Source organism: Anastrepha ludens, chromosome 2 (genome assembly GCF_028408465.1).
Source record: "Anastrepha ludens isolate Willacy chromosome 2, idAnaLude1.1, whole genome shotgun sequence".
NCBI classification, from domain to species: Eukaryota; Metazoa; Arthropoda; class Insecta; order Diptera; family Tephritidae; genus Anastrepha; species Anastrepha ludens.
The window spans coordinates 82,204,771-82,220,347 of NC_071498.1; the positions used below are offsets into that span (position 1 = coordinate 82,204,771).

At 43.4% G+C, this 15,577-nt stretch overlaps 1 protein-coding gene across 1 annotated transcript in view; it reads right to left on the reverse strand.

Annotated features, from left to right (window-relative positions):
* Window positions 1-15,577, reverse strand: part of LOC128871961 (uncharacterized) — a 93,045-nt gene that overhangs the window by 45,822 nt on the left and 31,646 nt on the right. The window contains exon 9 of the mRNA XM_054114169.1: window positions 695-12,172. Within this exon, the coding sequence (XP_053970144.1) occupies window positions 695-12,172 (11,478 nt within the window). The remainder of the gene's footprint in view (window positions 1-694; window positions 12,173-15,577) is intronic.

Sequence of the window (15,577 nt, forward strand, 5' to 3'; positions counted from 1 at the left end):
ATACATGATTTATTTGGGAACAGTTAATTGACCTTGATTGCGTTTAAAGGCTCGCGTTTTGATGTTTTGTTTTCTGCGTTCAATGTTCGCTTTCGACCATTATGCGAGCCATATGACACATATCTAAGAGTCGATGCGGGTTTGATTGTGTAAGTAATTAGAAATATAAGTTTCGTACATTTTTCATTTTATATGAGCGAGCACAAATGAACAGTTTTTGTGTGTGCTAGAGAAATCATCAATCAGTTACAAATTTCTCACTGTAAACCACTTTAGCGTCTTATATAACGGTGTTATTGACCTTTCTTTTAACTTTTAATTTATCGGCAATTAATTTTCAACCCTTCGATTGAGTGCGGCGGTAGCAGATGTTTTTCATAATTGCAGCCGTTTCGGACGAAAATAAAAAAAATGCAGCGCCATTCTGCGCTGTCAACTTTTTAATGAGATAATTCAAATAAGATGAAAAAAATAAAAACAAAAAATTTAACACACCTTCATGAATGTTAGTGGTATAAGAAAATGTTATAACTAAATTTCCTTCATTTAATTTTCGTGTATTTTAAGCCTCAATATTTATGCAGCATCACCACAATAACGCAAGCTTTCAAAAACCGCTCATAAAAATATACGAATAATAACAAAAATATTAAATTTAAAATAATATGTGAAAGTTAAAAGAAATATCGCTTACCACCCGACATATTCAGCCGCTTGCGTGCATCACGTTTTGAATAGAGGAAATGCTGCAGTCCCAAGCCAGTGCCGGACTTCTTTGCACTCAAGGATGCGCTGGCGCGACTTGCCAAACCTGGCGAACGATAGCGCGCACTCTTCGCACTACCACTGGAGGTGAAGTTTAGCGCACCTTGTGACTTGGTGAGTGGTGTTGAGCTAGCCATTGCCGTCTGCGTCGCGCTCACACTTACTGCCGCCCCAGCTGCTGTTGCGCCCATACTTGTAGTTGGCAGGCGTGGCAACGAGTTGGTGCTTGCCACCTGCGTGATACCTGTCAGGCTACGCGGCAGTGTCGAGCGTGCGCTAAATGCGTCCTCATCGGATGAATCCGATTCGTAGATGGCATCTGGTACGCTTGAGCGCCGCACATCTTTGCAGTCGATGGAGGTGACCCAGGGTTTGGCAGGTGATGCCTCCAATTCTTGATGTCTTTCATCCCCGCCACCTATGCTCCCACACGAGCGCACACGATCCAATTGCTCGCGACTCATACTCTTGTGGTTGAACAACAGATCACCTGCTGAGCGACGCTTTGCAACGGCCAAAGCGGACGCAGACGATGAGTTGTCACGATCGAGTTGACTGAGTTTGGTTCTGGAATCGCCATTAGCCAGTAATGCCGACTCAAAACTACCCCGCCACGAGAAACGTTCATAATCGCTGGCTACGCCACACTCTTCACCGGCGGTGTCGCTAACACCGCTGCTCGATTGGTGATGGTGCGGACGTGTCGCGTTTGCACTGCTACCGCTTACACTGCTACAAGCTGCCGATGTAGATGCTGAGTCGAGCAGTAGATCGTGTGACTTGCTACGTGCAAGATTGTTTGCTTCGTCCTGCAGCGCTTTGTTGGATTTCGATTGATGTGACAAATGGTGTGAGTGGTGCAGGTGGTGTTGATAAATGGAATGTTGCTGTTGGGAGTGATGTGTGTTGCGCGCCGACTTCATTTGGTCGCCCTCCGAAAGGCTCTCTTCTTCGTCCTCTGTGGTGGTGATGGATATTTTAGCTTGAAGTCGTTTGTGGTGGTTGCGTTGTGGCGCAATGGGCGAGTTGGTGCCGTGTGAATCATTTCCGCTATTTACCTCGTGCATGAGTGCAACAAGGCGTGAGCCGATGTGCTGCATTACCTTGGCAAACAGCTGTGGAGAACGCTCCGTGCTGTGTGTGCTTCCGGTTGAAACTTGATCCTCTTCCACAGTGCGTTTTGTTACGCTATCCTCTTTGCTGGACGATGGCATCTCGACGGTAGATTGCAAAGTGGCGGTATTGTTTGTATTTCCCACAGCAATTTTTGAAAAAGAAGCTACCAACTTTTGATATACCAGTGCTGTGTCTGGGTTCAGACCGTGGGTGTCTACTTCCAGTAGACCACCGTCTCCCCGATCGCCTTCCTCATCTATCTCGAATTTATTTATGATTTGTTGACAGCTTGCCGATATCTGTTCTTTTAATTCGCCTTTTCGACGATTGCTACCCTCGAGGTCGGAGCTTGTATAATCTGAGGAATCACATGAATCGGACCATGTGTCCTCACTACTCAAATATTCTACTATTTCACGAACCTGTTCATCATTTATGCCCGGTACAGTTTTCATCAGCCGAGTGAGCTCGTTCTCAAAGTATGCCAATTGTGGCCTTGTTTTCATCCGTCTCACCGAAATAGGCGTGGTCTGGTTAGGTGTTGGGCCCTTTGAATTATTAGTAGAACCATAGTTTTGCTGAGCATTGGCAGTAGCGACTACGAGAGTTTTGAAAAACTGTCGCATTTTAGACATCATCAGATTTGTCTCCTCATCTGAACTCCAATTGTTAAAGCTATCCTTGCGTACCAAACTTGCGTTAGCTGTGGGTGGCAGTGGTGGTTTGAGTGTTAGTCCGTCTGCTTGCAGAGTTGTTGATATGTTATTGGGCGTAGTAATACGCATCTCAGGCAAGACAATAGCAGAACTGGATCCAGCTAGTGGCAATTCTTTGACCTCTTCAATTTGTTCCAGTGCCGTGGGTGATTTTGTGCGCGTCGAAGCGCTGGTTGTGGGTAATTCGCATTCAGTCGATTTTAGAAGATCATCATTGCTTCCAACAAAACCACTATCGCGGCTATGATGCTGTTGTTTCTTCGCTTGGGAATTGCTGATTGAACCGGGTGTGGGAGTGCGGCACTCTGCGTTCGATAAAGAAGGTTTGCTTGCATCCTCTGCGGAGTCATGCAGTTTCTTTTCATCCAACGAGTCATGCCGTTTGCGTACCTGTTTCTTTCGTTTTATTGTATCGGAAGATGTGCTCTCGAAAGCCTTCTCACCACCGCTACTCACATGTAGCACGGTCTCATCACAAGCTTCCGATTCGGAAGAGTCTAAAAGGTCGCTGGCAGTTGAAGGAATAAGACTCGGCTCCAGTGAATCGGTAGGCATTGACTGGGAATCGACCAGAAGATTGTCTAGAGAAGAATTATGGGAGCGTGGTGTACCACGTGCACGTACTAAACGCTTACGTCGCTGACTCGGACTTGGATGGCCTTCACTATCACTACCAACACTGCCGCTCTCATCAGATTCATTCTTCTCGCTTGCGCTGAACCCCATAAAACCGGACAAGAAGTACTTCTCCAGACGCGATGAGGCGAGTTCTGCAGCGCTATTACTATCATTTGCATTCTCCTCTGGTATGCCCAACGAATCTAGGCCTTCTGAACACTCACTACTCACCTCCGACGCCGTATCATCGCCGCGCGTGTCAATCGAACTCATCACCTTGCCATCACCCAGATCGAAAAAGAAATACTTTTCCAAATCAGAAGCAGACAAACGATTATGATGATTGATGGTGCGCTGTCTTCGCCTCTCCATCTCATCCAACTCTTCGCTGCCATCTTCAGTGCCGCGCAGCGAAGCGACCTCACTTTCTTCACAGCTTTCCTCAACAATAGTATGCAAAGTGAAATCAATAGTGGAACGATGGTAGCCACGCAGCTCTTCTTCACGATCGACAAACATGCGATTGGCTAAAATAGTGTCATCGCCATCCACACTTAAATCTTCCGAATCAGATGCAGTTGGCGTGGTATCGTCACCAAACTCCTCATCGTCATGACGACTAATCTCTTCCACCCAGGAATCATCATCCGCTAAACCATCTTCAAGGCAAACCGCCTTTGTTTTGGAGTTAGGCGCATCTTCCAGAAAATCACCATCATTATCCGTGTCCGCTCTGCTGCTGCGACCACTTCCGCGACCATTGGAAAGGTTGTCGAAATCTTCTTCTTCCGAATCACCGTAAATTATCTTCTGATCGCGCAGTAAATCAACTGTATTCACTGGATAATGCAAACGCTCATTGTCACTCGTAGTGTAAGAAAAATTCACTCTGCTATTATTGTTTTTTATCATATCATGAACAGCTGACGACACATACAACAGCGACGACGATGAAGGTGCTATCGATGAGTCATTATCTGCGCTGTTGTTGTTGCTGGTGCTGCCAGCATTTCTTGTGGCTGTACTGCGCGTGTCGCTAAAACTTGTTCTTTGTGTAGCTGCTGCGGGGGAACTACTATCATGATTTGCATGGCTAGTGTTGCTATTCAGCTCATTCGGCTCATAGCCACTCAAATGTATGATACTGCTGCCATTTGCGCTGCTGCCAACAGCGCCGTCAATACTACAACCACTATCGCCACGTTGACTTTCGTGAGTTTGTATGGGTTGTTTTACACGTGTCGCGGCTGACTCTATAGTTGTTATTGTTGTTGTTGTGGTGGTTGTTGTGCAGCCCAAATACGCTTTGTCCACAATTGCACCGCTCTTATTGCTGTTGACCAGCAGGTCATTGTCGCTACCAATTTGACCGTTGTCTTTTGTAATCATAATTAAGCTGCGATATTTGGCGGAAAGTGAAGTGGAAGAAGGAGTGAAGGGATGGCCTGTGGACGAATCGGCGTTGGATTTCGTGCAAGTTGCGGGTGTGGTCACGCCGCCAAATATGCTATCGAATTGACTGTTACCACTATAAGACTCGTTGTTTACGCTGAAATAGGGTGCGTAACTGGCGTGTATAGCCCCTTTTACTAGGTCTGCCCCTGTTGCCGTTCCTTCAGCGTCGACAGTTTCTGCTAAACAACAGACGCCGCGCTTAGATAATTCTGCTTTGTTTGTCGACGCGATAATTTGCGTTTGCTTTTGTTGTTCTTCCGAACTGTTTACGCGCATATAATCAACGTCAGTAACGTTCTTGGCCGCTCGCTCGCCTTGGCTCGCGCACTCTTTGTAATCGTAGTCGTTAGCGTTTTCTATTCTTTGATTTTTCACTACTACCACTTTGGTGTTCACTTTATCGTTGCCTCTTGTAACACTTTTGCAGTTATTACTGCTGTTTTTAACTTTGTAAGCCTTTTGTTGGCTTTCGTTGTCCTCACAGACGTTTTCGTTGTCGCTTACACTTTGCACCGTTTCGCGCTTCTCAACATTCACAACACAATCGCGCACACTGTTACTATCAATTTGTGTGATATTTTTCAGCTGTTTTTGCACAACTACTTCTTCAAATAATTTTTTTTCACATTCGTCGTATTCTTTTTCATCTGGTTGTGCCTTTGCACTTTGCTTGCAATGAATTTGTAAAACTGCACTACCACTTTGTATAGAATCTATCAAAACATCACCGCAATCGTCAATGTTACCACCGTCACCATCACCGTCGCTCCGGTCTTTCACGTTTAACATTTCATTTTCAACTAAACGCAACGAGTTGGCCAATTCACGAGCGGACGCTGCGCGTACGGCTTCCACGGCCATATTCGCCACCACAACGTTAACTCGGCCAGAGCGCGATGCTACGATGTTAGCCACTTCATTGTTTGCATGTTCGTTTTCCAAGTTGTGAGTTATTACATTTGATGTTGCTGTTTCTGCTGCAGCGGTCGCGTCGTTCGCCTCACTCTCCCAATCAGACTGTTTCTCTTCTACCGTTTCTATGATTTGCAATTCTTGCTCTTCAGCTATCTGCGTGCTCAGTTTATGCAGCGTGGTTAGCTCTTTCATTTCCAGTGCTGGATGGTAAGCCTCTGCCGTAGTCGGCTGCGCTATCGCCGTCGACTTATTTGCAGTTGTGTAAACATTTTGCTCAGGTGTTTTGTGCTCTTGCTCGTCGGTTTCTGCGTTTGCCTTTGTCGGTGTAGAGGTAATATTAGTTAAAAATGCTGATATATTCGTTGGCTCCAGCGAGTCCATAAAGCAGCCGGAGAGCGATTGTGGTGGCGCTAGTTCGTTAGCTGTTTTGCATGCTTCGCTGAATCGTCCCAGCCATGCTGGTAGCTGGAGTTGTTGTGCCTGTTCTTCTTCTTCTCCTTCATAGTTATAGTTTATAGTTGCGCGCTGTGCAGCTGTTATGCATTTGCTTTCTTGCCTTTGTGTCGCATTTGCAGGCAAAGTTGTTGGTATTTCGTTTGTTGGATAAATAGCCCGTTCGTCCAGCACTTCAATTGACTTTGGGTTTTCATAGTTGTTGTTTACTTTGAGTGCTACGTTGCTACTAACTGCTTCTCGATGCTGATCAGCAAACGCGCACATTGTTTCTGTTGCTGTTATTTGCCTTTGCTGCAAGTTTGTTGCTTTTGAGACTTCATTTGTATCAACATTATATGGACACCTCTTATTTTCATCACAAACAACTTGATTATCATCTTTTATCACGGTAGTATTGAGAGCGACTTGCTGATTTTGTTGTTGTGTTTCCTTTTCTTCCACAACCAATGTTTCTTTTCCGATAAACCCACTTACGTGCTTCTCACAAATGTGATGCTCTTCACTATCTGCGTCTGCGCCTACTTCACCTGCATTCAAGCGGCGGGCTGAGTCGCAGGCCTTGGGTTGGTCAGACTCTTGTACCTGTAATAGTTCACTCTGTGGCTGGCTATGCACTTTTTCATTTTGATTTATTTTACATTTTCCTCTTTCTATGTTTTTTTGTTCCTGTGTTGTGTTACATTCATTACTATCTGCTCTCACCTTTCCACTTATAATTTCTTGATTTTGCATTAGCACTGCGCCTTCGTTGTTGTTGTTAGCGCAGCGTGAATCTTCAGCTAATATTTCCAATTCCGCGCCGCTACTCCTCTCTAGGAAGGGCATCTCAGGCTCATTCTCCCCAACTGTCTTGGGCTCACTCACTTTTTCATTCGTTGAAAATTCATTGTCTTCCCTCTTTATTACTCCACTCTCAGTATAAATTTCCTTCGCTGTGTTTTTTTCTGTTTCAGTTGTTTTTGTTGTACGCCAACCTGTTTGCCAACTATTTTTCATCTTGTCCTCAACCATATCGCACTCGTATTGCTGTTGCTGCTGTTCTCGCGTTTCGCTGTCGCGTGCAAAACCAGCTGCGAAACCAGTCCGCGCGCCTCGCTCTGCAACGTCGCCAATAGTGTGCGCGCCTCTATCCATTGCATCATCATTGCTATCATGAACAACAATAACAGCGTCATTGCTATTGTTCGCTGTCTTATTGTTCTGCGGCGCGCAGTTGTCGTCATCGCTTAAGCCGCACTCAGGTGTCACTGCCGCAGTAGAAGAAGACTTTAAAGTGCTATGCGGCGCGTTTGTAGTAGCGGATGTGCAATCCGCCCCCGTCTCACCGATAAATTCACCTTCCTTTCTATCTAATACCGCCAAATGGTCTTGGTTGATTTCTTGTACGCCGCGCCGCAGCTTTTGTAATTTCAGCTCAAGTTCCGAGTTCTGTTTTGTCAACGCAAGCAAGCGATTTACATCGTTTGAAATGCTATGCAACTCATCGCAGGCTTCTTGCGTGTCTATTTCCCAATCTTGTGCATTTGGTGAGGGGATTGCTCCATCAGCGCGTACAAATAGTTTCGCCGCGTCATCGATTGTTCTTGTTGTTCGAATGCTGAAATCTAACGAAACCATAGGCGCATCGGTTGTGGCATGTTTAGAGGTTGCACACAATGCAACAGCTGTTTTGTTATCTGTATCTGTGTTTGTTTCTTTTTCGGATGCCATTGTCTTTATTTCTGTTGTTGTTGTTTTTGCTGGCGCTGCAGTTTCGCCATGCTCTGCTTTTAATTGGTCTGATTGTTGTGTTTTGCGATCGTTTGGTTTTCTGCACTGTGGGCTGCTTTCTTCAATTTTTTTATTGCTTTCATTATTTATATTTGTGTTTTTGCTGCCATTGGCGCTTGCCATGTCTGCCATGTCTGCCACACTTGCCACTTTCTTATTAACTGTGCCACAAACACCTCGCGCTCTATTACTACTGCCCGACGCAGCGGCCTGTTTACGGTCGCGTTCGCATTCGCGTTCACAAAAAGCCTGCCTCTCCGTCTCTTCGTCGTTCAGTAGCCGCATGGCATGCAATACCACACCACTGTCGCCGTTTGTGTCATTATCGGTTTCGCCGCCAACGACAATAATGCAATTGGCAAGCTCGTCGATCGAGGTTGCCACATATTTGCCGGCGACATATCCGCGTTCACTTTCAACCAAATTACGCTCACCATCATCACAATCAGCTTCATTATGGGAATTCCGTTCATTGTCACTTGTGCTTGTGCCATCGCTCTCACTTTCATGCGTCACTTGCCATCCACTCACATCCATGCCAGCTAGCTCCTCACTAATGACCTTCACCGAATTCAATACAATACAACAATCGGTGCGCTCTGTGTCTGTGTCATTATCGGAGGAGTCTTCGAGATTCGCATCCGATGATTGAGAATCATTTTCGCTCGATGTAGAAGCGCCCCGACGGCGTTGAGTGCGCGGTACGCGATTCACAACAAACACCTTTGAGAAATGTTTGCTCTTGGGACGTCTATCGGCTATGGTGCCAGTATCATCGGTGTCCACCGACTCAGAGGAACTTGAACTATTTGTCGTGGTATTTTCGCTGCTCGTATTTGTATTTTGATCTTTCGCCGATGTGGCTGAACTGCGCGAATGTGGGCGTCTTAAGTGTACATGTGGTTCGCCATCCGCGCTGCCATCCACGTCACAATCATCATCATCATCCAGATGGCTCACGATTAGCGCGTCGATGCCAGCGACGCTAGCGATATCATAACTACGCTGTACCGAACGTCGCGAACCGGACGCGGACCCCGACGCGATAGACGCGTCGAAACGCTTCGATTTTGTTTGTTTATTTTCATCACTCGCGGTCACTTCCGAATCTGTATCACCACTAGCTGCGGATTCAGCGTCTGACGAGGAGAATACATTCTCGCTTTGTAGATAACCGTCGGTATTTGAGACGTTGTTTTTCAATTTGCCAATCGAGATCATAGCGCCGTACGATTTGTTTTGCTTTGCACTAGTTGAAGAAATATTTTTAAATTGTTGCTGTTGATTTTTTAAACTATTTTCATCTTCTTTTAATGGTATTAACAAAAGCAATTCAACATTTTCCTGTCGTTGTTGTGGTCGTTCTGAGGTTCTAGTCGCGTTCACTGCAGTCTTACAAGTGCTCGCCTTATGGCTCTGACGATAACTAGTTTCAGCTACGCGCTGGCGCTTGCAGTCAACCGCGCAGTTGGCTATGACTTGCTCAATGCCTTTAACGTTATTTTCAACAGCTCCGTAGTTGTCGACGCTGACGTTGCCGGTTTTCGCGCTGCTGCTGTACTCTTTAGCAACATCGCTATTTCCGTGCCGCGGAACAACCACCTTTTTCACTGTGTCACCGACGTTGGCGCATTCGTTGACGGAGCTCTCGCTGCCGCTGCCACTACTTAAGGTGTTGTGGTTAGTCCAAGTGGTGGTGGTTGCGGAATTAATAAAAGTGCTGGCGTCAGCGCTGGTCTGCAAACGAGTTCTTGCTGTTGTGCTATTGTTGTTGGCTACCTTTATTTTATGTTGATTTTGTTTGCTTGCCGCCGTTTTTTCTACTTTACCCAAGTGATGACAGCGCTCTGCAGGACTTGTACTCAAACTTAGCTCACTGCTGTCTCGCTGGTCGTCATAACAATGCACTAAGTTTTCTTCAAAGCGATCGCAACTCTGACTTCGACTGCGCGCTGATGCTGTGCCTGTTAGTCGTGTTGAATTTACCTCTGGATCTGAGCTTCTTTTTGTTACTACACCTTTTATTGTTCTTTGCAAAACAATTGGTATAGACGATGTTGCTGTCGCTGCCGTTGTCGTTGTCGTTGTTGTTGATTTTCCGACGTGTTTGGCTAAAGAGTTGTTATTTGTTTGCTTTATATTCTGGTCACTCCGTGACGACGTTAACGACACCGCATTCGCCTTTTCGACAACCGCAATGCTCCAGTCTTTGTATGTGTCACTATTAATATTAGTTTTGTTTTTCTGGTTGTTGCTATTTCTTTTATTGCTGTTGGGTTGCTGGTTCACTATGTTTGCTGTGCGTATGGAAATACAAGTTTTAGCATTGCGGCTGTTTTGTTCGTCCCGGCCTACCTGTTCGCTTGCAAGTTTTTCGTGCAAATGGGCAAACTCGTTTGACTCCTCACTTTTTTCAGCTGTTTTTAATGGATATTTTTGCTTTTGCCAATGTTGTTGCTTTTGTTCTGGGAAATATTTGCCAGTACTAGTAGTAGACGCGCATTCATTTGCTAATAACTGCCATTCAGCAGCTGTTACTTCCTCTTCTATGACCGCGTAGGCTCCAAAGTCTGTAGACTTATCAGCTAAAGCGTTTGCGGAAAGTTCGATATCGGCGTTAACTTGCGAAGACAGCTTATCGGTACCATGCACTTGGTCTCGTATTGTTTCACAGTCACTAATATGTGTTGTTATTGGACTTTTGCTACCTACAAATGTGGGCGTTTCATTTTCAAGTGTTTCACACGCGTTCACATCGACAAAAACGTGCTTATCCGTCTCACTGAAATCACGACTCGAATGCGTCGACGGTTTTGTTGCTACTAATGTTGGTGGGTCGCGCATTCCAAATGCGAACTGCTCGCCGCGATTACGTTCAGCGCTTTTGTATTTGTTGATGTTGTTTGTGCTGCTATAGCTTAGAGTCTTATTAGTTTCAATGCTGGAGTCTGTTGGTTGGTGCAACGCTATTGTGTTGGTGGCAATGGCGTTTGTACTTTGTGTACCAAATAGGTTGTTAAGACAGTGCCCCTGTTGCTGTTGCTGTTGTTGGTAAAGTGTTTGTTGCTGGAGGCTGTTTGCCGCAAACCGGCTCAAACTGCCAAATTCGCCCAAACCGCTGCTGGTTAACGTTTCCAAACTGCCCGCAGTCGCTGTTGTGCCATACCCTGACGAGGAGCATTGGGAGTACATGGAGGCACTTAATTCTGGTGTGGATGATTTAAAACCGGCACGCGCTAGCCTTGCATGCATACCCGTCATAAGAGGGCTGCCTTCGTCATCTCCCAGTTCCCCAGGCTTGCCGGCACTAAATTGCTGGTAGTTGGCCGCACTCGAATAAGCTGCCACCACAGCAGCAGCAGCGGCCGCTTGCAAGTTGGTGGTCGCTTCGCTTGTCTGCTGTGCCATTGCAGGTCCAGCTGTGCACCAGAGCTTCTGCAATGATGCGCGTAGCTGCTCGTCCTTGTCCATAATATTCAATATGTCTGTGTGACTTGCGGCATGAGCGTTCGCGGCGCCCTTCAATAGGTCGCTGGGGTGCCAGCTGTGGAAGGCGGCCATGGGCACCGGTATCGGTACTGGCACTGGTATGGGAACATACTGCGGTTGTGGCTGCGGTGGTGTAATAAGCGGCACCTTAGTAGTACCGCCACAACTGCAAATACCGCTAATTGGTGGAGTTGCATTCTCTTGCGTTTGCGTGGTCGCGGTGTGGTGGTGGTGATGTCTATGATGCTGATGATGATGCTTACTTTCTTTGCCCACAAAACGTGTTTTTATGCGTGTTTTCATGCTCAACTGCTGATGCTGCTGGTGCTGATGTTGACGACCATTCGAACTGGCGGCCGCCGTTGCGGTGGCTGGCGCACGCACAAAATAGCCATCGGAGCTGGTTTGCGAAGAACTTTCACCTTGCATGAGCAGCTCCTCATCAGTGCCGGTGTCACTTTCGCGTATGCGCGGACAATAGACAAGCGGTTTGCGGTAAGGTAGCGGAGATTCAGCGGGCGAGGCGGTGCTCTCGCTAGACTTAAAGTCACGCATTGTAGCGCTGTGGCGCGTGACCAATGGCGAGGGGCAGGGTGAGAAGAAGATTTGCTTGGTTATCGAGCCAGTGGTACAAATCATCGATGGCTCAAAGTAATCCCAATCGCAATCGTCTATAGTGATGCTGCTATAGTTGTGTGTGGACGAAGTAGTAGAGCTGCTATCTTCAAACTCTTCATCCTTGCCTGAGGATGACGAATCGGATGAATTAATGAAGACGAGTTTAAATTCATCGGCATCCATGTTATAGTGTTGATGGTTAAATGTAATCGATTTGAATTCCAACTCCGAGGACGTCTCCATATCATAGGCATCTGTGCGGGGCGAAAGGAGCGCGAAAGCGTTCAGTTGAATGTACAAAATATATGCAGCAGTATGAATTAGCGAAAAGGCGTTAGTGAGTTAGATACCCATCACCCGCGAGCCAAGCAAATATATTATCGATATTTTTGTTATTGTTATAAGTCTGCTAAGGGATTTAGCATTAAGGGCGACGTGAACACAAACACTATTTGCCGCTTTCGATTAGTTACCGTTAAGTACCGGCACCGGTTATTTGTTAGCTTTTAGGATTACTTTCAAGCTTCACTAGATTACCAACACCAAATTACGCATAAAAAAGCTTCAATTCATTTTACATTTAAAAACATTTTATTTTATCTAATGTGGTAAAATACATATAAAATGTTAACTAATAAAAAAACTGTAACTACTTATATTAAGGTTAATAAGAGGGTTACTGAATACTTCCAATGACAACTGGGGTTTGTTAGCAGAATAAAAATTTAGCGTTGACAATGTGTGTAAGGTTAGGAAACCGGAATACAAATATACATATATATATATACACTGGGGCTCACATAATTTTTACAATAATTTCAATTTTTTTCACGCTTAATTTTTGTCGTTAATTTAAAAAAAATACAGTTAATGTTTTAATAAAAACTTAATTAATCAAAGTCCCAAACTTAGTACAAAATTCAAACCAAATTAAACGAATTTTAAAGCATTGCATTCAAAATTTTCAACTGTTTGTTAAGAATTTTTAGAAAAATTCTGGGTATGTAATTTTGGTAAAATACGAGTACATACCAGAAAGTCTTCTTCCTATGTCAAAAATCAACGTGATTTTTTAGCGTCTTCAAAATGACACTTTATTGAACTAAAATTAAATGGGCTATAAAGTTGCATATCAAGAAGTCTTCGAAACTTTGTAAACATTTTGATGAACATTTTTTGGAACTTAAATTTTTGGAATGCTGTATAATGCAAGAAGATACAATACAAATTTAGCACGTAAAATATTTCGCACATTGTACAAAAATAAATTTACTTAATTATGTGTGCGCAAGTGTATCGAACAAATTGTTCGGTTTACAAGATGAGTGAGTTTTACGAGGTCGATTAAAGCTTCCCAGAGATATTAAAAAATAATTAAAAAAGATTCAACGAAGAATATATATTTTATTTATATAATTCGCGCATAATACTTCTTTAGGTGCGTGACCGAGCTTCTCTTCCAATTTGTGATGTGCCTGTTTTTCATACATGTTTTCTACAATTAGAGGGACCTACAGTTTTAAGCTAATGGTTTTGTTATGAGAGGCTTTTTCATGGAGGTTTGCCATTGACTGCCGAGGGGTGACTGCTATTAGAAAAACTATCATTTGCACTTCCGAATGGTAGTCACGCAACAACTCATTCGGCTACGGTGGCTACGGATTATATGAAGTATAAATATTCACTGTAATAATATTACAAATCTCCTAAGTGGACTCATGCATTTTAGTTTTGCCACACTTTCTTTTCTACGCCTTACAAAAGAAAGTTCATATTTTTTGTACACAAATGCTTAAAGATCTTTTTTGAAAGTTTTGCTTATTGCTAGTCCAGCCTTCCAACCTTTCTTACAGGAGATATCATCATCAAAAGTAGTGCAATTCATGAATAGTCACAATTCGGCCTTCTCGTGAGTGCAGTCAGAAGCGCTTTTTGACGGATGAAGTGAGGTTGGGTTGGATTTAAGTGTGATTGGGTAATATTTTATGGCTTAAGAAACATGTGGATGAGCGTTATTGCCTTGGGAAATCACCTTTTCAAATCAAGCGTATAAGCTTTACCAGGTTTCAACAGCTCACAGTATAAAAGGTTGGTCTCACCAAATCGAAGGTGTCGAACCATGAATTTTTGAATTAGTCAACATTATTGATGCATGTTTAAGCGAACTGATCATTTTTTGCACCTTTAGTTATTGTTGCAAAAAAAAAAAAATATCCTTGATGTACATATATGTTGCTAGGCATAAGCTATGCAAGAAGAATATTTGGAAAATTTAAAATCAATGATCAATTATTATTAAATTATATAGTGTTATTTAGTTAATTACCGAATATTTCTTCTGTTTTCATTTCTCTAGGCAACAGAAATGTGTAAATCAAATTTCATCAAAATCAGATAACTTTTAATGTTTCCGCACATAAAGGCGGGGAACATGGTAGTAAACGAATAAGGACTATATTTTATATTCATTCGTTTCTGTATTAAAATAAGCCATATACCAAATTTGGTCGAAACATCCACGATTGCTTTTTTTTGACCGCTTATATGGACGTTTTAATTAAGAAAGTTTTCAATAAATTCCAAAAATGTTTATTGATTAATAAAATAATATAATATTTACAACAATTGAAGTATTGGTAAGCTGTTATTTTCAGTGCGTAATACCTAAAGCACTAGGATGATATACATAAATCTGTACGTATAGATATCAGTACCGCCCGAATATATTTACCCTACTCCGCTCTATTTGCTATAACTATGTTTTGTGCAGAACGCTTTGCATTCAGCGATATGATAATTTTGTACTTTTATCTGCCATCAAATAATCAAAAAGTGCCAAATGTGAAAACAACAAAGCTCTAGAGGCTTGAATTCTAGTTCACTCTTATCATACCGCTCTCTGCAAAGTGCAAAATAAAAGCAGACATGAAGTCATATCAGTTACTCTGTCATGAAAAGTGATAAGATTAGAGGCTTGTTTTTTACATTGACCATAACATTTATTGAATTTGTTTAACCCTTTCGTGACTACTGGAGCAATACGTCCTCTTTTCTTCCAAAGTACTTTTTCATTTTTATTATTAATGAAAGGTAGGATTTAAATATCTCCAAGCGAATTCAGGACCTCATTTAAATCCTTAAAATATATTAATTATGTTAAATATTATGATGAGAAAGTAGCCAGAATCAGAAACCGTAGCAAATGTGGAAAAAAGTTGTTTTGTTTGTTAATTTTGATTCTGGCAACCGTTAACTGGTGGATTGTGCATAATACAGTCCCAGTAGCTAAGCTCAGTATTTCAGGAGAACCATAAAAAGCTTAATACTCGACGAACAGGAGGAAGACCACTTAACGCGTACGTATAGAACTTTTGATACTTGCCACTAATTTACTAGTATCTAAAAGGTATTTCTCGACGTCGTGGCAAATTGCGATGTACCTAAAGCTCCTCAAAAGTGATGAAAATTGAACGAAACCTGGTCAATTCTGAAAATGGCTTTTGTATATACAAGTAAATAAAGGCGGGCGGCCGCCGTAGCCTATTGGTTTTATGCGTGTCCACTATTTGTTAGAGCCCGGATTCAAAACCCATTGTGAATGATAAAAAAGGATTTTTCTAATAGTGATCGTCCCTCAGTAAGCAATGGCAAGCCTCCGA